Genomic DNA, 21,374 nt, shown 5'->3' on the forward strand with positions numbered 1-21,374 from the left:
GATTAGGCGTAAATAAAATAAAGCGTATGTCAACATGGACAACAATGTTTAAACAAATCAATAAATTAATTTGTGATGCACAAACTCCACCATAGATTGATGAAATATGTAAATTAGCCTTTCACTATTTTTTTCTTATCTGCTAGCTGATCTTTAAAAAACCATAACTTTTGTATATAAACTCAAATGAAGATAAAGTTTATATATAAATTGTGTAGAAAAAAGAGATCTACAACTTTGTAGGTTATGACTTTTTCATTTGACATTGTTACGGTATGTAAAAAATGATATAGTACTCAGATCTATATTTGTAGGTCCCTAAATTTTAACATTATATCAAATTTTAGGTATCGAAATGATCTCAAATGGAAAGGTTGTCAACTACAAAGTTGTAGGTCTCATCACGGTCTACAACTTTTATTTTAGTCATTTCTCCATCCGAGTTCATTTGAACAGTTCAAAAATATTTGAATTGCAAAATATTTGAATTGTAGGATTAGGTCTTTTAATTAATGACGATTACATTCGATCACTTTCGTCATGAGCTATTGTCACAAAGATTGGGAAGTGCACATGGTGATGGTTGTTTATGACCAAAGCACAACTTTGTCACCAACGCTTGTCATCCATTGAAAAATTGTCATAAACGCATCGTTTTTATGACTAAAAAGTGCTTTGTCATATTAAAATTGTCATAGAAGGCCCAATCTCTTGTAGTGTAGGCGTGGAGAGAGCTTAAGCTCTTGTGGTCGTGCTACTGCCCGAGCAGTGTGGCAGCTGTTGGTCTGCTGCTACGGACGGCCATAGGAAGCAAGTGAAGGGGACCTCTAGCAACGACGACGGCGTGGTCACTAGCAGGTGGAGACTGAACTCCCATGGGGGCGTCAGAGGCACAGTAGACGCCTTGGTGAGACCAGTGGACACGTAGAAGGCCGGCTGTTGCGACTCCCTGGCGCGGGCCGATGGCGAAGATGGAGGCCACGGATGTGGGAGCGTCGAGGATGGGACCTTGCGGGCGCAGCCAGCGGGCGAACGGTAACAGGGCACAGTGATCGGGTGGGATGGGCGCGGGCGCAGGAGCTGCGTTTGAACGTTGACGTCCGTTCGGACGTCCGGACGCCGGCTGTTCCGGTCGACCATACATGCCATCGGCGATTACAAGAAAAGGCTATTTGTATACACAAAGAATAGAGTTTACATAGCTCATTTTACTTTAAACCTAGGCTTGTAGAACCAAAGATGACTTCAAGTTGAACAACACCAAATAAGTAGAAACTACCTAGCAGCAAAAAATCTCTATCCAAGGGCATTATAAGAGTTAAATGCACCGTAGGTCCATTAACTTTAGGTGGTGTATCATACAGGTCCATCAACTTTAAAACTGAATTTTTGGGTCCATTAACTTTTGGTGGTGTGTCATCTAGGTCCATCAACTTATAAACTCTATTTTTTGGTCCATTAACTTTTGATGTTATGTCATCCGGGTCCATCAACTTTTAAATTATATTTTTGGGTCCCTAAACTTTTTAACTGGTTCACCGTAGATCCATACTCCTTCGTTTAGCGAATAGATCTGACATGGCACGCCAAAAAAGCAGCCACAGTGGAGTACAGGACGAGATCACCATCCGGAGATAATCTTCAATACGAAGAATCTAATAAGATCACCATCTAGGGTTTCTCGAGCGACGGCTTGACGGGGAATAAACTCCACAATAAAATTCAGTCTAATCTACCTGGTACAAGGCCGAAGACCACAGGAATAGGCACGTAGGCCACCTGACCCAAACAAAACTCAGACTCCACCAGTCCAACTAGGACCGATTGACCTTGAGTCACTGCTTCGGCTAACATGCATGGCACGTCCAAACGCAACCACCAATTTGATTCACGTACACAGGAGCACGCATGCAATAAAAGCTAGATGCTATATAAAAGATCGTGTATCACAACTGGATAGAAAACTAATGCATGGAAATAATAAAATATTATGGCAAGGATGCTAATCACCTTGGGAAAATTTCATTGACGATCTCCACCTCTTTAGAATTAGTACTGATGTATTTTGTTGGCTTCATTTTCTCCTCCTTTCCACGCAATAATAAGGCACCTCTATAAAAATATCTTTGATGACAGTCCAACGGTTGTAAATTTCTCCATGTCAACAATATATTTATCTTTAAAAATAATAGTCCTATATTTAAGACCAGAAGATATTAACGAATTACCAGCTGCTGCATTTTGAATTATTGTTAGACAAGCCTCTATGAACATCTTGGAGAGCTATGGACTCATCACCTACTCTACGGTGGCTGCTTATTTGGCATGTCATGTCAGATCTATTCGCTAAACAAAAGGATATGAACCTATGGTGAACTAGTTAAAAAGTTTAGGGAAAAAAAAATACAACTTGAAAGTTGATGGACCTGGATGACACACCACCAAAAGTTAATGGACAAAAAATACAATTTAAAAGTTGATGGACCTGGATGGTACACCACCAAAGGCTAATGGACCAAAAAATACAGTTTGAAAGTTGATGGATTTAGATGACACACCACCAAAAGTTAATGGACCTACGGTGCATTTAACTCACATCGCAACATATCACAAACGCGTCAATGCAAATATTAGTTGCATCTCCACAAATATCACCAGCACTGAATTGACAACAAAATAAGAATTATAATGAACATTATCAACCCTACAAATTCTGCTATAGAGGGAAATCTTTACATGCAAGTGCAACTATGCGTACCATTCCGTAATTTTACCATATCAAAAGCATCCATTTATGGAGATTGAGCGCTATTTTCTGTCTTTGGATCTAAGATCTCACTCAAGGATGCAGAACGGACGAGTGAAGCTGCTGGTAGAGAGGCCAACGATTCGGCAGCTGGAATGCGAAAAAGATATACACGATAATTCTCTTCTTTCGCTGTCTCCATACTCTTGTTCATATCTTGTTCGAGTCTGAAAGCATAGTCATACAGGGGTCCAGGAGCTCCTCTTGCAGTTCGCTTTGCATCCACAAGTGCCTTAATTCCGACCTGCAATCGAGATATCTCTGTTGGAGGTAACAGAGCAATAATCAGCCAGGGCTTAGTCACCCAGATGACTGCATTGCAATATATATATATAAGATAAAGACTGCATTGATTACATACAGCTCACTAGAGCTTTTACTAGACAGGAAACCTGCCTGGGTACCCGCACACCTCTTGAGCTACCCAAGGACTTAATGACATAGATTAGCTAAAACCTTAAAAGCACTAAATGTGCCTGGGAAGCAGGGCTTACAGCTACAGTTCTCCCCCTAAGACCTGCTTCAACCCTTCTTGATCTGCTTGATGCCAATTCTGCTTCTCATATCTTCAAGCTTGGCCTTGCCCAAAGCCTTAGTGAGAATGTCTGCCAATTGATCAGCTGTAGGGATGTACTCAGTCCTGATGCTGCCTTCTTCAATACAATCCCTGATAAAATGTTGCTTAACTCTGATATGTTTGCTCCTGTCATGGAAGACAGGGTTCTTAGCAAGTGCAATTGCAGACTTGTTGTCAACCCTCAGTTCCACAGTCTCCACCTTTCTTCCCAACAGATCAGCCAACAATCTTGACAGCCACAGGGCTTGTGTTGCTGCTGAAGTCATAGCCATATATTCAGCCTCACAACTAGACAAAGCCACCACCCTCTGCTTGATAGATTGCCAGCTGACCAAGCTGTTGCCAAAGAAGAACAGACAACCTGTTGTGCTTTTGCTGGAGTCAATATCACCGGCTAGGTCTGAATCACAGTAGCCCACAAACCTAGCAGAATTTGGGGCTCTTTTGAACTGCAGACCATAGTCCAATGTTCCAGCCAAGTACCTCAGCACCCTCTTGACTGCTTGCTGGTGCTCAGTGGTCGGTTTCTCCAAGAATCTGCTCACATAGCCCACTGAGAAAGCCAAATCAGGCCTGGTATGAACCAGGTATCTCAAGCTTCCAACCAGCCTCCTATACTGAGTTGGATCCACCTCCTTGGCAGTGCTATGCTTGCTGAGCTTCAGGCGCTCTTCCATTGGTGTAGCTGCTGGATTGCAATCAGACATGCCTCCCAGTTCTAGGATTTTCTTGGCATAGTGAGTCTGCCTCATGGTGATCCCATTCTTGCCTTGCTGTACTTCAATGCCAAGGTAGAAACTGAGCAAACCCAAGTCACTCATCTCAAAGGTGGATTTCATCCTTTCCTTGAAAGCCTTTACTTCATCTTTGACTGCTCCAGTGATAATCAGATCATCAACATAGACCCCAACCAGCAACACTGAGCCCTCTGAACCTTTCCTATAAATTGCTGCTTCATGTTTGCTCTGTTTGAACCCCATTTCCTTCAGAGTAGAGTCCAACTTAGCGTTCCACGCCCTGGGTGCCTGCTTCAGCCCATACAAAGCTTTGTGCAGGCGATATACCTTGCTTTCTTCCCCAGGAATAGCAAACCCAGGTGGCTGCTGGACATATACTTCTTCCTTGAGCTCTCCATTTAGAAAAGCTGACTTGACATCCATATGATGAACAGTCCATCCTTCCTGGGCAGCTAGAGCAAGCAACAGTCTCACTGATTCTATGCGCGCAACAGGAGCGAACACATCCTCATAATCAACACCCTCTTGCTGCACAAACCCACGAGCAACAAGCCGAGCCTTGTGCTTGATCACATCTCCTTTCTCATCTTTCTTCAGCTTGTAGACCCATTTTAGAGAAATTGGCCGATGGCCAGCTCGGGGAGACACAAGCTCCCAGGTGCCATTTCGCTCAACAGCGCGCAGCTCCTCTTTCATTGCTGCCTGCCATGCAGGATCATCTTTTGCCTCTGCATAAGAAATGGGTTCCCCAGAGTGGGTGAGGTGGAGCTCTGCGAACAAGCGCTGCGCCGGCGGCGGAACTTCCTGTTCCCCGCCCAATATGCCATCTATGGTACGATAGCGCAGCTGCTCGTAGTTGTGATAAGTGTCCAGCCGTTCCTCATCATCTTCCAAGGGAGTCACGTGCTCCACTTGTGGGCTGGCTGGAGCTGGTGGTGGTGAAGGCGTTCTGGATGTCTCAGACACCTCTTCTCCTGCATCAAGCACCGATTCTGCTGCTGGAAAAGCTTCAGGTGAGGCAGAATGGGGCTGAGGAGATGAGTGTGACTGCACTGAACCTCCAGCTCCAGGGACTTCTTCCTCCCAAGGAAATTCCACCACAAAATCACTACCAGCTGCCCCAGACGTACCTGCTGCTGGTGATGTCCAATCCCAACCTCTTCCTTCATCAAAAACCACATCTCGGCTGACACGTACACGCTGAGATGCTGGATCAAAAACTCGATAGGCTTTGGCTCCTTCAGCATAGCCAATAAATACTCCAGCTTCACCACGATCATCAAGTTTCCTGAGCTGAGACAAACGGCGAGTATATGCCACACAACCAAACACCTTCAGATGGCCAACAGTGGGTGCTCGGCCATGCCATGCTTCATAGGGAGTGACATCACCTAGAGCCTTGGTTGGTGACCGATTCAGAATATGCACAGCAGTCATCACTGCCTCCCCCCAAAACTTGGCTGGCATCTGGCGCTGCTTGAGTAAGGCACGTGCCATGGCCACCACGGTTTGATTTCTACGCTCCACCACGCCATTCTGCTGTGGTGAATGAGGAGCACTGTAATGCCTTTTGACTCCTTCATTGGCACAATAAGCAGCAAATTCTGCAACAGTAAACTCTCCTCCATTATCTGTGCGCAGAACTTTCAGTTTACGCCCACTCTCCACCTCTGCAGCAGCCTTCACCTTTATGATAGCATCTGCTGCAGCATCCTTAGATGACAGCAGCACTGCCCACATGAATCGTGTGGCATCATCTACAAGCAGCAGAATATAGCGATTACCTGCCGAAGTTGCTGGTGTAACTGGCCCACAGAGATCACCATGCACCAATTCAAGGTGATCCTGAGCACGATATGTTGCTGCAGCAGGAAATGATCGCCTCCTCTGTTTGGTGGTGACACAAGTGTCACACACTTGCTCAACATGATCGATCTTTGGCATCCCTCTTGCCATTTCCTCCTTGCCAAGCCTCCGCAGGGCCTCAAAATTCAGATGCCCAAAACGCTCATGCCATTTCCACGCCTCCTCATCCCTGCGCGCAGCAAGACACACTGGCTGTGCTGTCTTCATATGCAGTACATACAGCCGGTTCGCGCCACGCCTCACCTTGGCCAGTAGGCGGCTGCTGCTGCGTTCCCAAATCCGCAGTACTCCATCATCAATCACCACCTTTGAGCCATTCTCATCAAGTTGACCGAGGCTCATGATCGAGTTCTTCAATGCCGGAATGAAATAAACTCCATGAAGAACACGATGCTCACCAGTCTTTGCTTCAAAAACAATTGATCCAACGCCCTTGATTTCCACCTTGGACGCGTCCCCGAACCGAACCGTGCCTTGAACGTCCGTGTTCAGGTCTGAAAACAGGTCACGCTGCCCAGTCATGTGGTGTGTTGCGCCTGAATCAAGGTACCAGCCGCCAGCCATCTCTTCATCATCTGCTCCCAGATAAGCACGCGCACGTGGCTCAAAGAACTCAACGCGCTGTGCTGTATAGTTGAGCTCCGGCGTGCTCTGTTCCATCTCAATGAAGCCGTGAGACAGAAACAGAGCTGCATCTTCCTCACACTCAGCAAACTGGGCACGCCCTTCATGTCCTCCTTGCTGCCCAGCTTGGTTACCGCCGCCACGGCCTCCTCCACGGTTTCCGCCACCGCGTCCACCACGATTTCCTCCCCCGCCGCCGCGCTCTGTTCCATCACGGCGCGGCTGGGGACATTCACGCGCCCAATGCCCTTCCTGATGGCAGTTGAGGCACGTGTTGGGGCCAACACGGCCGGCGCCATTTCCTTCTCCACGTCCGCTGCCACGGCCAGCACCTCTGCCCCGTCCGCGTCCACCTCCGCGGCTGCGTCCTCCGCCACCGCCGCGCTGGTTCTTGAAACCAGAACTGCCAGCTTCTTCTGCGCCTTTCTTCTCCTTCCTCAAACGCGCACGCCACTGCTCCTCAGTGTACAGCAGCTTGCCGTTGATGAACACCGGCTCTGTCACAGCTTGCGCTTCACGGTCATCCACCGCCTTGAGCCTTCCTGTCACCTCTTCAAGCGTGAGCGCCTCGAAGTCGAGGAACTGCTCAATGGCGACGACGATCTGCGCGTACTTGGTTGGCACCGTGCGCAGAAACTTTTCCACGACACGCGCCTCATCGATGTCCCTGTCTCCATGAAGCACCAGCTGCTGGTGCAGAGTTGACAGCCGCAGGGCAAAATCCTCCACCGGCTCGCCAGGCTTGACGTCAATGTTCTCCCACTCCCGACGCAGTCGCTGCAACGTCGCTCGGCGGACCCTGTCCACACCGATACGAGTTGCAGCGATGGCATCCCATGCCTCTTTTGCCGTCGCCTTGTCGAGGAGCGGGAGCCCCAACTCCTTGGGCACAGCAGCGACGATCACCTCCAGAGCTCGCCTGTCGTCGCGAAACTGCACTGGGCCTCCTTCGACAGCTTCCCAGAGGTCGCGCGCCTGCATCCTGAGCTTCATCGTCTGGCTCCACTCATAATAATTGGTCTTGTCCAGCATTGGCCATGATGTGCCGCTGCCGGAATCGCGGTAGACCACCCTGCCATGCGGCGACTCATAGCGACCACCGCCACGACGCCTTCGGTCACGCAGTGGTGACTGCGAACGGCGCCTGTCCCGTGGCGGAGTCCGTGGTCGCCGGTTCCTCCGGTCCTCCTCTTCTTCTTCCTCCTCCTCCTCCTCATCTCCCTTCTCTGCTGCTATCTCCGCCCGCAGCTCCTGCGCTGTCCTGGCCGCCGCCTCCGCGGCTGCTGCAGCCTGCTGTGCCGCCTCGACAGCCAGCGCCGCCGCCTCCTCTGCTGCCTTCAGGCGCGCAGCCCTGCCAGAGGGGTCGCCCAGCTCGCCCTCAGTGGCTCCCTTGGTCTTCCTAGCCCGGCGCTCAGAGGAGGTTGACGTCATGGAGAAGATGAGAGGGTGAGAAGGTGTCTAACCTATTCTCTGATACCAATTGTTGGAGGTAACAGAGCAATAATCAGCCAGGGCTTAGTCACCCAGATGACTGCATTGCAATATATATATATAAGATAAAGACTGCATTGATTACATACAGCTCACTAGAGCTTTTACTAGACAGGAAACCTGCCTGGGTACCCGCACACCTCTTGAGCTACCCAAGGACTTAATGACATAGATTAGCTAAAACCTTAAAAGCACTAAATGTGCCTGGGAAGCAGGGCTTACAGCTACAATCTCCTCACCAATTTCTGTCTTCCCATGGAGTTCAATAGTGTACCTATAGCAAGCTTCTGCATTGAACAGAGCAGCCTTCCATTGGATATGGGATACCCATGATCTTTCAAAGTGGTTCTGCAGCAGAGGAGCAACAAGTGCAGCATAAGCTTCTTCATAGTACAGGGCAGCCTGCATATAGCCAGACACATAAGAGTTTCAGCCTTCCTGAGGTGGATGGTTTTTTCACACAAGAAACAATATAGAATTTTTTAATGTTGATCCACGTACAAACATATGTATTCATTTTGTCACTCCAATAAAATGATAAACAGTGTCATCCATGCTCACTAGTACGGTAGTACTATCACAGAAGGCACAAAAAATAGCAGTAGCACCATCAACTAGATATTAGTCATCAATTTGGGAAATTAGGATCATGCATTTATTTACTTCTGGTTTCTATTCTCCTTGTTCAATCAGAACTGTCCAAATAGTTCAAGCTAACCTTTGGTCGACAAAACAAAATTGAATTACTTTAGTCTCTATAAAGTTCCTCTCTCTTTCTGAATTTCTTTTCCCTGACCAAACTAAGCTTTAAAGTTCAAGATGTTGTCTACGATATGCATCCCATAACATAGTAATCAGAAAGAGTAAATGGACATTCTCTAAATATTTCAATCAACTTGTTAGCTTTAAGAACAGGTATAATCCCCAAACTTCTAGAACCGATGGTTTGGATGTACACTCAACCACCTAAGTTTGAATCCTCTTCTACTTTATCTATTCAAAATGTAATTCCTCCTACACATAACACATGTTTCATAACCCTCAACCTTGGATTTACAAAGATTCGTTCTTTTATGTTTGGTGTGTTCACCAATCCACCAAGATATCTACCTGTTCGTTTCGGCTGGATTGGCTTATAAGCCATGGGCTGAAGTACTGCTGGCTGGTTTGGTGTGAGAGAAAAACACTATTGGCTGGCTGATAAGCCAAGCCAGATACAGGCAGATACAGCATGCCGAACAGGATAACAAGGCATAACAAGACATCAACCTGTCACCATATGTAAACTAATGACTAAAATCTCACTTGGCTAGCCAACTTTTATGATTCGCTTTGTTTTATGTATTGCAGTGATTAATGAAGTAAATATGCATCCAAGCAACATAAAAATGAGCAATATCGAACTTTAGAATCAACTGCTACTGCTGGAAGAATGACAGAATCATTTAAGTATTTAACAGATCAAATGACATTCATTTTCATTATAGAACAGTGTCATGGTCCTATAGAATTATACTCCCTCCGGTCATAATGAGATCATATTTCAGACAGCAAAAAGTAACTAACTACTCCGCCATTCCAAATTATAGTTCACTTTAGCTTTGTCCTAAGTTTATAGAAAAATACATTAACAAACTTGGTCAAAAGTATATAATTTGGAAAGCAGGGAGTATGTATAAGTCAAATTTGCTGTGCGGGACATCATCTAATCATGACTGGATGTAGTATTGATTGATTCTTCTATTTGGATAATGTTACTATGATTCAACAAAACGAACTACTCATAAGTGAGTGAATTTACATATTTTTAATAGGGATTCAAGATCATAGGTGGAAGTAGATCTGAGAGTTACCAGAGATGAAACTGATTCATAAAGGGGACAATTAATTTGGATAATGCAATTGATGTAAAGCTCCAAACTAATGCCAATTTCCAAAGCATCAACATTTACGCCCTCTAATCCCTATCACATTCCCATGGGTTCATTCAAAAAGGAACATGTGCATTTCGAATTCATATTTCTTGACCAACCTGGCAAATCTACCGGGGGGAGCACCGGAGCATTACCGTCTTCAGTTCCTCATTCGATCAACACGAACAAATAGCCCACTCCTACCATCTTTTTCAGTGTTTGCTTTTAACATACATTTTCTCATCTTAAAATACCCAAAAGGATTTTCATCAAACTTCGATTAGCGAGTACGCATAAACTGTTAAAAGCGCATTTCTGCATTTTGCAAAGAATTTGACCTCTGAAATTGTGCAACGCGCAATGCAGTTAAACCCCCAACAGAGACATAACGAGAGGAATGTACAGGAAGAGGGCAGGGCGTGCAGCCAGTAAATCTCACCTGCCTAGCCACTTTGGAGCACACCGGCGGTGATTTCCCCGCGGCGAGAGCGCGCTCGAAACAGCACTCCTGCGCCTGCGCGAGCATGAGCCGCTCCAGCATCGCCGAGGCCTGAGAACTCATATCCACCGTCGTCGCCTCTTCGTCTTCCATCATCTCCCCGACCGCGCGGAACGCCCCCGCGGCGCGCTGGAACTCCCCGCACGCCGCCCTCACCCCTTCCTCCGTGGCGCGGCTCACGGCCGCTGCGATCCTCGAGGCGGCCGCGCCGACGTTGAACACGAGGGCGGCCTTCTCGAAGCGGAGGGAGGCGGCTGCGTGCTTCAGGTGGGGGCGGAAGGCGTCGTGCCAGGTGAAGGACAACGTCTCGTCGAAGGCGCAGGGGTCGTCGCGCGCGGAGAAGAGGAGGCGGTGGTAGCGGAGGAGGAGGGCGCGGCGGGAGGCGGGTGGCTGGGCCTGCGGGTTCGGGACGGCGACAGCGGCGCGGGCGTCGCGGATGTCGGAGAAGGACGCGGCGCCGAAGAAGTGGCGGTCGCGGAAGAGCTCGGCGGCGGCGGTCTTCTTCTCCGGGACGGAGAGCATCGGCGACGGCGGCCGCGACATGATTGGCCGACGCAACGAACGCGTCGGACTCGTGGAGGTGGACTTGTTCAGTTGAGATTCTCCCGTCAGTGCGTAACCGGGCTGAATTGAGCTTTTCGACCTATATACCGGTGAAGCCCAAATACGAGTACTGAATCTATATACTGGTGAAGGCCCAATAGTAAAAAGTCCATATTACCTTCCTCAGTTTTCGTGAAAATCCGTGTTTTCTCCCTGAAATTTAAAACCGGGCAAAACACATCTCTCAACTTTTAAAACCGTTCATCTAACCTCCGTCACCCTATTATAAGCAGTTTTGAATACGATTTTGTCTTTATTTATTTATTTATTTATTTCGGCTGAATCTTTAAAAAATCATAGTAAATCACAGAAAAATCATAAAATAGAAAATCCAATTTTATTGGACTCCACGTGAGTAGATCTACACAGTAAACATATAATATGGTATGCTTTAGTACAAAGTTTTTGTTGTGGCTTTAGATCTATGTTTTTCTGCAATTAATTGGAATAATTGATAGCTGCAGTTTTTATGGTTCAATTGTGATGAAAATTTTATGGCGGGCTAATTATTGTATGATTGAACTGTAGTAAAAAATTCATACTCAGGATCATGTATAGCTTAGTTATAGATTTATTTATATTTAACAAGCATATACCTAAATAGGCTTTGTTGTTGGGCCAGAGAGAAGAAAACTATCCAGTGTCTGGGCTCAGATGTGGGCGACATACTGAGCCTTTCTCTTCGTTATCTGGTTACACTACAACAAGAATCCAATGTCTAGACGATTTCCTGTTAGCAACTTTTGTAAAAACTTACAAAGTGCTCTTAGCTGCTCATGTGATTGATCAGTTAAACTTGAGGACATAATATGCATTCGAGGATATGAAGAAAATGTACATCACCAATTCTTAAGCAACTAGGAATCCATTCATTAAACATAAAACTGACACTACATAAAAGGTAATTTTGCCAATGACATACATATATTCCAAATCCAAGGCACACAAACACACGCACACGTTGACTCTCATATTTGTACCATAGTACTAGTACAATGCAGTACGTGCAGAAAACATAAAGGCATAAACCTCAGCTAAGAGCAGAGGAGAGCATAAAACCCGTCTCCTCTCCCAAGCCTTTAGGGATCCCTAATAAAGACAGAACACTAAACATGCTAGAAATACCTAAAGATCATGTTGGAATCATGAATAGTCATGGATTGGAAATATCAGCAAGGATGGCGGTTGAAATAGAGGCCATCCTTGTCCCCAGCCTCAAAAATCCAGCTGGGATTCCTTATGGTGTTTCATCAGGAGAAAAAAGTGGTCAGAGGGAAAGGTCCAGATAAAATGGTGGTCCTTCAGATGCTCCTGCTTTGTGAATGGCGATCGTACCGCGAGATGCCACAAGCTGACTCTTAAAACCTGCAACCTGTGCGCATCCCGCATCCTGGATACTTCCTGCACGTGAAGATCGTGTGCGATGCTCAGTCCTTCCACATGTAGGTTGGACTGCGGGGAGGAGGAGGAGGAGAAAGGGAGGCAGCGGAGGCCATGGCGGTCCCTGCTGCCGGTGCCGCCGGGGATTCCGGCGTGCTGGACACGTAGTCCATGCTGGTCGTCTCACTGGCGAAGCGAGACTGGAGGAAGAGGCCGTGGGCGTTGTCCATGTCGTAGTCCCACACGGAGCTGCCCGGGCCCCAGGCGCTGAACCACGCCTCGTCGGCGGGACCCCACACGCCGCCCGACGCCACCGACGGCTGAAACATGACCGTGTTGCCGTCACCGCCTTGGTGATCGGCCGACTGGAGCTGAGGATTTGGCTCGGGTTCCGAGCTCTTTGCCTGCTCTGTTTCCGGGAGCAGAGGCTTGGCTTCGCTGTTGCACGGCTGCTCGTCCGGCGTCGGCGGAGCAGACGAGGAAGAGGAGGAGCACGGCGCCGCCGCGCTGGCGCTGGTGCGCCCGCTCCCGCCGACGCGGCCCTTGCCCAGGAACAGGTCGGGGAAGTTGAGCTTGGCGTTCTCGCCGCGGAGCTTGAATGCCTCGCGGTCGTACGCCATGGCGGCGTCCTCGGCGGTGTCGAAGGTGCCGAGCCACAGGCGCGTGCGGTTCCGCGGGAGGCGGATCTCCGCCACCCACTTCCCCCAGTGGCGCTGCCGCACGCCGCGGTAGAGCTTGGTGGGCGGGCCCGGCGCGCGCAGCAGCAGCTGCTGGTACAGCGCCGGCGGCACGACCCCGCCGCGGAACCCGCGGGGGCTCAGGTTCAGCGCCTCGCTCCAGTAGCGCAGCTGCATTTGCTGCTGCACCTCCGGCGCCAGGAGCTGCGGCGGGAACAGAGGAGCCGCCGCCGCTGCCGCCGCCCCGAACTGTTGGTGCGGCTGCTCGCTGCTTCCGAACGAAATCATCTGATGGTGCTGCAAAGGCTGCTGCTGCTGCTGCGGCGGCAGAGGCTGCTGGAACACGCTGGAGTACTGCAGCAGCGGCAGGAGCCTCGGCGACCCAGCAGTGGACGCTGGCACCACCGCTGCCGTCGATGCCGCCGGAGCCTGATCGTACGCGAACGGAAATATGTGTCGCGTCGATGGCAGCGACGTTGCCGGCGGCGACAAGGGGTTGGAAACAGAGGACGAGTCAGGGGAAGGCGGAGCCGATGAGAGCGAGGACAGGGAGCGGTTGAGGCGGCGGTCCGGGCTGCGGATCTTCTTCAGGGGCCGGAGCAATGCGGCCGCCGGCGCGTCTTCTAAAACTGGCGCCAGCTGCCTGCCCGCGGCGGAGCCCGAGGTCACGCCCTTCCCCTTCCAGCCCCTCCCGCGGCCTCCGCCGCCGCCGTCCCCGCCCCTGCCCACCGGCTCCATCCCTGCCTGCCTGCCTCCAACGCGCCGAGCTGCAATCTATGAAGCGTGTGTGTGTGGAGTGCCGTGTCCCGGCCGCCCGCTGCGAACTGCACCAACCGAGGAGAGCTTGAAGCCGCGCGTGGAGGAAAAACCGGGAGCGAGGCTTTGCCGAGGAAACGCGCGAAGCGGGGCGCGTGCGGGCGACCGGTCGTGCTCTGCTCGTGCGTGCGCGAGCCAATGGGGCGCGCGGTTCTGGTTCGGAGGGGGCGTCCCCGTGGCGAGGCTCGCGCTTTATAAAGGCCGCGTGGTCGCGAGGATCGCGCCAAAAAGGCGGGCCGATTTTTTGCTGCTCGCCGGGGCGTTCCACGGGGGAAGAGGAACAAGGAGAAAGGAGAAAGGAGAAAGGAGGATGGATGCCCGTTGTGTGGCGGGGACGGGGTCGTGGTCGGTGGGTCGGGCCCCACGCGCATTGACCCCTGCCCGCCCGCGCCACGCCGCACGCATCGCGAGGCGTGCGCTGGGCAAGCGCGGACGTTGCTTTCGGTTCGGCTCGCTGTAGATCGCGAGCGCGCAGCTACTCGGTTGGACTGGACCTTGGACGGCACTGAATCAGTGGTTCAGAAAGAAACCCATGGAACGACCCATGTCCACTGCGCTTGTGCGTCCTGCGAAAGTCGCATACGGTTTTGTTCTTGTTCTTGATTAGCGCGTGCGGCGTGCTACGTGCTGGACTAGAGGCTAGACTTTGACGGTGTGACCCATTCAATCAGGTACTGGGAATATTGTACCTGTGTTTATACCAATGAGAAGGAAGCAGATGTGTACTCCTAGTTCGTAAATCATGCACATCGCCAGGGACTGTTGCATTTTGTTTTGGAGGGTCAGTGTGTGTGCATGATTTGGGTTATCTAGGAGCTGCATATGCCGAAAGGGGAATGGATCAGCTTATCACCTGAGTTGTTTACGAATTAGAAATCCAGAAGGCTCGACTTGCTTGTAAGTTTCTCCCGGCCAATAGTTTAGGACCTTGTCCTACGTATACATTGATGAAGTACGTATGGAAGCAGGAACCACACACGTCGTAGTTTTGTGTGGTGTTGGTGTGTGCGTATACGTGAAAAAAAAGGGGATCGAGTGTCGCCAAATGTCTCCTTTTGTCTTGCTTTCTCTTCGAAAAAACTAATTGTGCATAGGTTAATTAACTTAGTGCTGAGAGGATAACTACGGGCTGCACAGGCAGTTACGGTTAGATGACCATTTCTTCGTCTCCTTGCAGAGCCAGAGGCCAAGATGAATTCCTTGAGCTTGTTAGCTCCAATTAGCTTTTGCCTTGGTTCGGTTCGGAAGGATCTCTATCGCTTCCCTGAAAGTGCCTGTACTGTTGTTTATTCCGCCACTTGAATCAAATCCTAGGTTAGCTGTGCCGTCCCCAGCTGGACGGCTACCTTCCCATTGCAACATCGATTCATATGCTCACCTAAATTCTCCTACCCGTCCAAACCAGAAATGTTGCATCAATTCGCGTGCACGTCCTTTAATCGAAAAGGTGCACTATTTTTCGTGACTAGTATACTTCGTATTTCAAAATGTTTAGAAAATTTCAGTTAATGAAGGTAGTCCACCGTTAAACATGTTTCCCGAAAATGCGACACAAACAGGAGGCCGACTCGCGCCTTTTTGGCGCCATAAATGTGCGCGGCACGCTTGGTGACAAATATCCCGAGTCCTCGTCTCGGAGCGACCTCACTTTCGGCACGCATGATCCGGAAACGGCACCGCGCGCCATGCATTATTTTAAACCGAGGGTCCACGACAGCAGGCCCGCCACCGCCGCCCGGCGACCACCGCGTGACGATGGAGCCGCCGCCCGGCCCCACCCACCACCGCACCCTCCAAACTCCCCTGATCGCGACGACGCGGACGGACGCGCGCTCCCCGGCTGGCGGGCGGGGCCGCGGCGAGACCTGGCCCCGCAGGTCATCCGGACGTGGCTCTCGCTCTCTCAGCCCGCGCGGGACGGCGACGGCGACGGCGAGGCTCGAGAGGGTGTGGGGCCGCGGGCTGGCTCCCGCGCTCCCGCGTCGGACGTGCGTGATGGCGCGGCGCGGCGCGGCGGAGGCCGGAGAGCGGAGACTTTTCCCCCGACGTCAAGCTTCACACGCCCACGGGCACGCACCCTGTACGCGCTAATCATCATGTCGATCCTGCCGTGCCAATTGGCATGCAAGTGTACGTAGTTTCAAAGGCTGTGCTGGTGGCGATGTGTACCGAGCACCATCCGTGAAAAAGGCATCAGCTACTACTACTAGACTAGAGGAGTAGTACTGCGTCAAGTGTTTGATGGATCGCTAGTTCGCTAGGAGTACGTACTCGCCTGCTAGAGCTAGCTAGTGCGCGAACTATCCGGATTCCAGAAAGTTCCATGCCGATGGCCGAAAGAGCCCCTGAATAATCGCATCACTGAACATTCCCATTATTCCCTGGCTATTGTGGTCAAAAGCTACAGAATTCAAATCGCGGAACGTGCGGGTGCATCGCATAGAGCAAACCAGCTGTAGATGCATTTTCTTTTCCCGGCCTGTTAAGCGAGCGAAGTCTATATTACCTTTATATGTACGTAACTGAAAGGCAAATACAGTCTCTAACCCTTCTGTTTCAGATATGGCTAACACTACATGATCGTTGTGTTCAAAACACACGAGATGAATTTATTTAAAAGAAATTAAACCTCTGTCTATTTTGATTAACATCTAACAATGACAAAATACTTCATCCGTCCACAAAAGAATGCAATTCTCGCTTTTCGAAAAGTCAAAGAGTTTGAACTTTGACTAAATTTCTATAAAAATATACCAACATTCATAATGCAAAATAAGTATTATTAGATTGATTATAGAATATATTTTCATAATAAATTTATTTAGACACATAAATACTAATACGATTTACTATAAACTTAGTCAAACTTGTGCTAGTTTGACTGACACAGAACTCATAATTGTATTCTTTTCTGGACGAAGCGAGCATATTACATGGTACCTCCCAGTCCCATAGGCACATATATATATAGCCCATAAAAAAGGCCTCTCGAATATGTCAACCCAGCACCCCTAAATTAGAATACGCAGAGAGATAGACTCACGATTAAAAAAAAACAACAACAACAGCTAATGCTTCACTTGCCGCCAAAACCACTCTGGCGGACCAATAACACCATTCCAGAACACCGGCAAACACACAAAAAATCACAGACGGGAAGTTGTTAGCTAAACAAATTTACTCTCTCCATCATAGTAGGAGATCGGGTCGACATACAAACATAGTTTAATCGTGGCATCCTGATCCAACACTACGCAATGCGTAATCATGAACGTACCAGTGCTAGTGATAAGCCAGGCTCGCTCGCAGCCACAATTCATATATTAGTGCAAAACCACTACGAACACGCAATGATTATGGGCTAAGTGTGCCGCTTTGCATTGTTTTTAGCACCCAACCTAATAGATTATACAGACCTTATCTGCAAGCTAGCAGGTGCAGGGTGTCTCTCGCAGTCGCAGCCTCCTGGTTAATTTATCTCGGCTGATCTCACCGAGGGAGATGAGCAGGAAGGAAGAGTAGGATATTTTTGGCCTTGGAAGTACGTACGCATCCGGAGAGGTCGCTGGTGGCGCGATCCGGCGCCGGGCCGAACGGACTAGGGCAGTCCCAATGGCCAGTTTTTAAGAGTAGTTTTCAAGAGAGAACGAGAGTAATTAATGTCTAATAGAAACCATCCTCTTCAATCCATGGTTTCTATATTAATGGCCATACAATGAATAACTTAAATGGCAGTAAAAAAGGAGATAGATCAACTGTGGCAAATTTTTCTGCAGCTACCGTGACCACAAGATAGTAGCCAACATGTTTGCAAAACACACTATGACAAAGGTGGTGTTTGGATTACTAGTCAAGGACTAAGTTTAGCCCCTACAGTTTAGTTCATAAACTTTAGTACTGCTGGACTGTTTCATCCGTGGACTAAACTTTAGTCATCTAATTTACAATGATTGATTTATCTTCATTTAATTATCCATGCACAGCCATACATACGAGCGGCAAGGGGTATGGGGCATCAAACGCCTGCCCCGAGGGAGTTTAGCCTAGTTTAGGGCATCTTTGGGAACAAACGATTTTAGCATAGTTTTTAACCATTTGCTTACTTTTAGTCTTCCTGTTTGATCCCCATGACAAAGGGCGAAAGAAAGAGAAAAAGAAAGATGAAGAAGCTACAACAAAGAAAGTTCTCTTATACCATGTGCTACCGGTGTCATGAAGCGGGACACTTTGCAAGTGGTTGCCCTAACATTGAGAAGCTCAAGAAGATAAAAGAAGAAGAGAGGCTCAAGCATGTGAAGTGCTTTAAGTGCCGCACTTGGAGTCACCTTACCTCAATGTGCCTAACCAAGCAATTGGTGAAGCAAGTAGAAGAGCCTCAACCAAAGCCATAAGTTGAGCAAAACAAGACACTCCAAGAGCAAATCAAGATCAACCATGAAGATGGTGGTGATTTAATGATAAAGAAAAAGGAAACTAGAAGGGGTGGAAAAGCAAGAGAAAAAGCAATGCGTCCAAGGATGAATCAAGATGCAAAGCAAGTGAGCAAGAACAAAGAAGAGAAAATAGAGAAGATTGCTCACATGAGATGCTATAGTTGTGACACATTGGGCCACCTTGCTTTGGGTTGTCCAAACAAGCTTGAGAAGAAGGCTCAAGCAAACAAGAAGAAGCAAGGCAATGAGAAGCACAACATGAGCAAGAAAGAAAATGCTCAAGCAAAGAGAAAGTGCTACTCATGTCAAAAAAGGGGACACATGACATATTCATATCCCCTAGGTAAAACTTCTAAGCTTATTTCAATTGATGATGATTCTATGCTTAGGAAGGATGGTAGTGGTACCTCTATAATTGCTATTGCAAAACATCCCGCTATTCACACTAAGGCTATGCCTAAGTATGTTGCACCTAACTTGAGAGGACCCAAAGTTGTTTGAGTACCATCAAAAAGTTAATGATTGTTTGTAGGTACCATCGGCATTAGATGCTTGGTTCAAATGATATTCATCTTGTTGATCATGTAGTTGAGCCAAGTATTGCTAAGTGATGATCATTATCCCAATGCCATGACAAATTGAGTGAAGTCCAAATATGCTACATCATACAAGTGATATAATTCAAGTTGTTGATGATTCATTGGATATATTTGATGGCTTGCAAAAATATTTGAGTTGAAACTTGCTAATTGGATGATCATGAGCTAACCAAGGTATATCTCTTATATATCATTTTATTTGGGTGCATATGAGTTGATTGAATTGGATAAATATGCAATGTTGCTTGCTATAAGTTGATTGAATGGATAATTGCTTAGTAATCAAGTTTGAATTGATTTGTGTTGGATAAATTCATAAGATGACATTTAGTAAGTGGATTGAATGGATTTATGTCTTGTAAAAGTATTCAAACGAGTTAGTTTCAAGTTTGATTCATATTTGATGAAGTATAGCTCAAGTAATTAAAATTTGTCCTATATTGAAAATCTGAGTGAGTTGTAATCTTAGCTATGATTGAGTAATCAAAACTTATTGGATTGGCATAAAAATTGGTGTACATACTCTAGACTTATGGTATAAAATTTTGTAAAATTTTTATGAGAATTGGATAAGAAATGCTTCAGTTTTGGAGTGGATCTTGTCAGCTATAGTGTAGCAGTTTTTAGCATGTAGCAGTGGTAGAAGAATTGAAATCTGGTAGCAATCTAGAAGTCAAATGAATCTCAAATATTTATAGCTGCTAGATAACTTAGTAAATCACATCTCCACCAAATTTCATGGCATTTAGATTTGTACTTTGGGAAATATGCTTATTCCTTTGAAGGGTATAAAATCTCTCAAAAAAGTGCAAATGTTGGATTGATCTAGAGTCATTTTGATTGAAAGGTCCTCAAGTTAGAAACATGCTTAAGAGTAATTGAGGTACCTAAGTTTGGTTTTGAGATGATCTAGAAGAATGACAAGAAAAGAGTACAAGGTCATTTAATTGTGGAGTGTACTTTACACACTTTTGGTACTCAAGATGAAGATCAAGATCAAACTCAAGTTGAAGATAAAATTTAAGTTCTAGATATGATTGGAGATCATTTGGTAGAAAGAAAAGAACTTAAACAAGGAATCAAGGTTACTCATCAAGTTAAGTCCATCACTTGGATCAATCAATCAAGTTATTTCAAGTGAGTATCAAGGATGGTTCTTGGAGAGAGATCACTTCTCCCTAGTGTAGGGGCTTACCGCCTATATATAGGTGAACCAAGTGTGGTACTTGGAAGGCTAACATGGAAGTGGTGATCCGAGGAACATTTAAGATGCTTAATTAAAGCAATCAAAAGGGTTGACCAAGAAAAAGCAAGCAACACCCAAAAGAGAGCTAGTCATGATATTTCAAGTGGTATTCTCAAATTGATGCTCTCATGCAAGCAAAGATCAAAAGATAAAGCAAGCCAACCACAACAAGAAAGTGCACTTGATCATAAGCGGTATTCATTTCATATGGGTGAAGAATGGAATTCAAAATGGTATCTATTGGTCTTCACCAAACTTATAATTAGATTTCACATTGCTATTGGAGTAATAAATTGGAATCTATGTGACTATCCTCTACTCCAACATAGCAAAGGTATCATTGTAATGTGCATGATCATTTTATCCCTTACTAGTATGCGGTTAGTGCATATAGTACATGTTTCATAGGATCATGCATAACATATGAAATGTTTAAATTCATAACCTACTACTATTACTTGAACTATTACTTGATCTAGTAGTTAGTATATGAATTTGTTCATGAGCTAGTGATCCCAAGTACTTGATCTAATTTGGATTGCTAATAAGTGATAAGTACAATATTAGCAAGATAACCCTTGCAAGAGGTGTGAAGAAGCTTATCATTGGTTCAAACCGGACTTGAAAGGTTAGGTAAATCAATTTAGTTCAAGTCAACCATAGAAGCTCATGATAGTGATAAGAGTACAAGCACAAGAAAACAATGCAAATGGATTTCTAATTTATTTGTTTCAAGTGGTATCTAGACTCAAGTATTTCATCAAGAATCTACAAATGATGTCTAGATCAACTCACAAGTGATACCCCATAAATGGTACTCATAAAGATAGCAAATATTCAAGAAATGCTTTTTATTAATAAATCCAACAAGTGGTTCCATACTAGAAGATTCTTTCAAGTGATATTATATCTACACATGGTATCAATCATGCAAGATGATGGTTCCACAAGTGATCCTCAACTTTAAGTGATCATCAAATGAAGAATGCGTCCTTCACCTATAAGAGCTTAAGTGTATCAAATGGATGACCCATGCTATCACATAGGGGGAGGTGTCCCACAAATTGATCTTAAGATAAAAAATCTTATGTGTGGTATCTCAAGAAG

At 47.0% G+C, this 21,374-nt stretch overlaps 2 protein-coding genes across 4 annotated transcripts; both read right to left on the reverse strand.

Moving 5' to 3' along the window:
• Positions 1–2,514: 2,514 nt before the first annotated feature.
• LOC136467392 (vacuolar-sorting protein BRO1-like) lies at positions 2,515–11,148 on the reverse strand. Of its 3 annotated transcripts, none has more exons than XM_066466076.1 (3): positions 10,454–11,148; positions 8,324–8,503; positions 2,515–3,050 (listed from the first exon to the last, which is right to left on the reverse strand). In XM_066466076.1, exons 1-3 carry the CDS (start codon positions 11,054–11,056, stop codon positions 2,793–2,795), a joined length of 1,041 nt encoding a protein of 346 aa, XP_066322173.1. In that variant the 5' UTR covers positions 11,057–11,148; the 3' UTR covers positions 2,515–2,792. The 3 variants fall into 3 exon arrangements, with proteins under 3 accessions (XP_066322173.1, XP_066322172.1, XP_066322174.1); XM_066466075.1 differs by having other exon boundaries at positions 2,516–3,067; positions 8,341–8,503; XM_066466077.1 differs by having other exon boundaries at positions 2,822–3,067.
• An 832-nt stretch (positions 11,149–11,980) lies between these two features.
• LOC136463916 (ethylene-responsive transcription factor ERF054-like) lies at positions 11,981–14,547 on the reverse strand. Its single transcript, XM_066462886.1, has one exon. The coding sequence runs from the start codon at positions 13,909–13,911 to the stop codon at positions 12,544–12,546; it is 1,368 nt and encodes a 455-aa protein (XP_066318983.1). The 5' UTR covers positions 13,912–14,547; the 3' UTR covers positions 11,981–12,543.
• Positions 14,548–21,374: the final 6,827 nt, after the last annotated feature.

The sequence above is a fragment of the Miscanthus floridulus genome, chromosome 7 (genome assembly GCF_019320115.1).
Source record: "Miscanthus floridulus cultivar M001 chromosome 7, ASM1932011v1, whole genome shotgun sequence".
Taxonomy (NCBI): Eukaryota; Viridiplantae; Streptophyta; class Magnoliopsida; order Poales; family Poaceae; genus Miscanthus; species Miscanthus floridulus.

What these genes read in the sequence shown, in the direction of transcription:
- LOC136467392 (XM_066466076.1), bottom strand. Translation starts at nt 11,056, where the DNA reads ATGTCGCGGCCGCCGTCGCCGATGCTCTCCGTCCCGGAGAAGAAGACC. An exon ending in GCTCCAAAGTGGCTAGGCAG is followed by an intron (nt 8,504 to 10,453) that starts GTGAGATTTACT and finishes GGCTATATGCAG; the next exon opens with GCTGCCCTGTACTATGAAGA. An exon ending in TTGGTGAGGAGATTGTAGCT is followed by an intron (nt 3,051 to 8,323) that starts GTAAGCCCTGCT and finishes TCTCGATTGCAG; the next exon opens with GTCGGAATTAAGGCACTTGT.
- LOC136463916 (XM_066462886.1), bottom strand. Translation starts at nt 13,911, where the DNA reads ATGGAGCCGGTGGGCAGGGGCGGGGACGGCGGCGGCGGAGGCCGCGGG.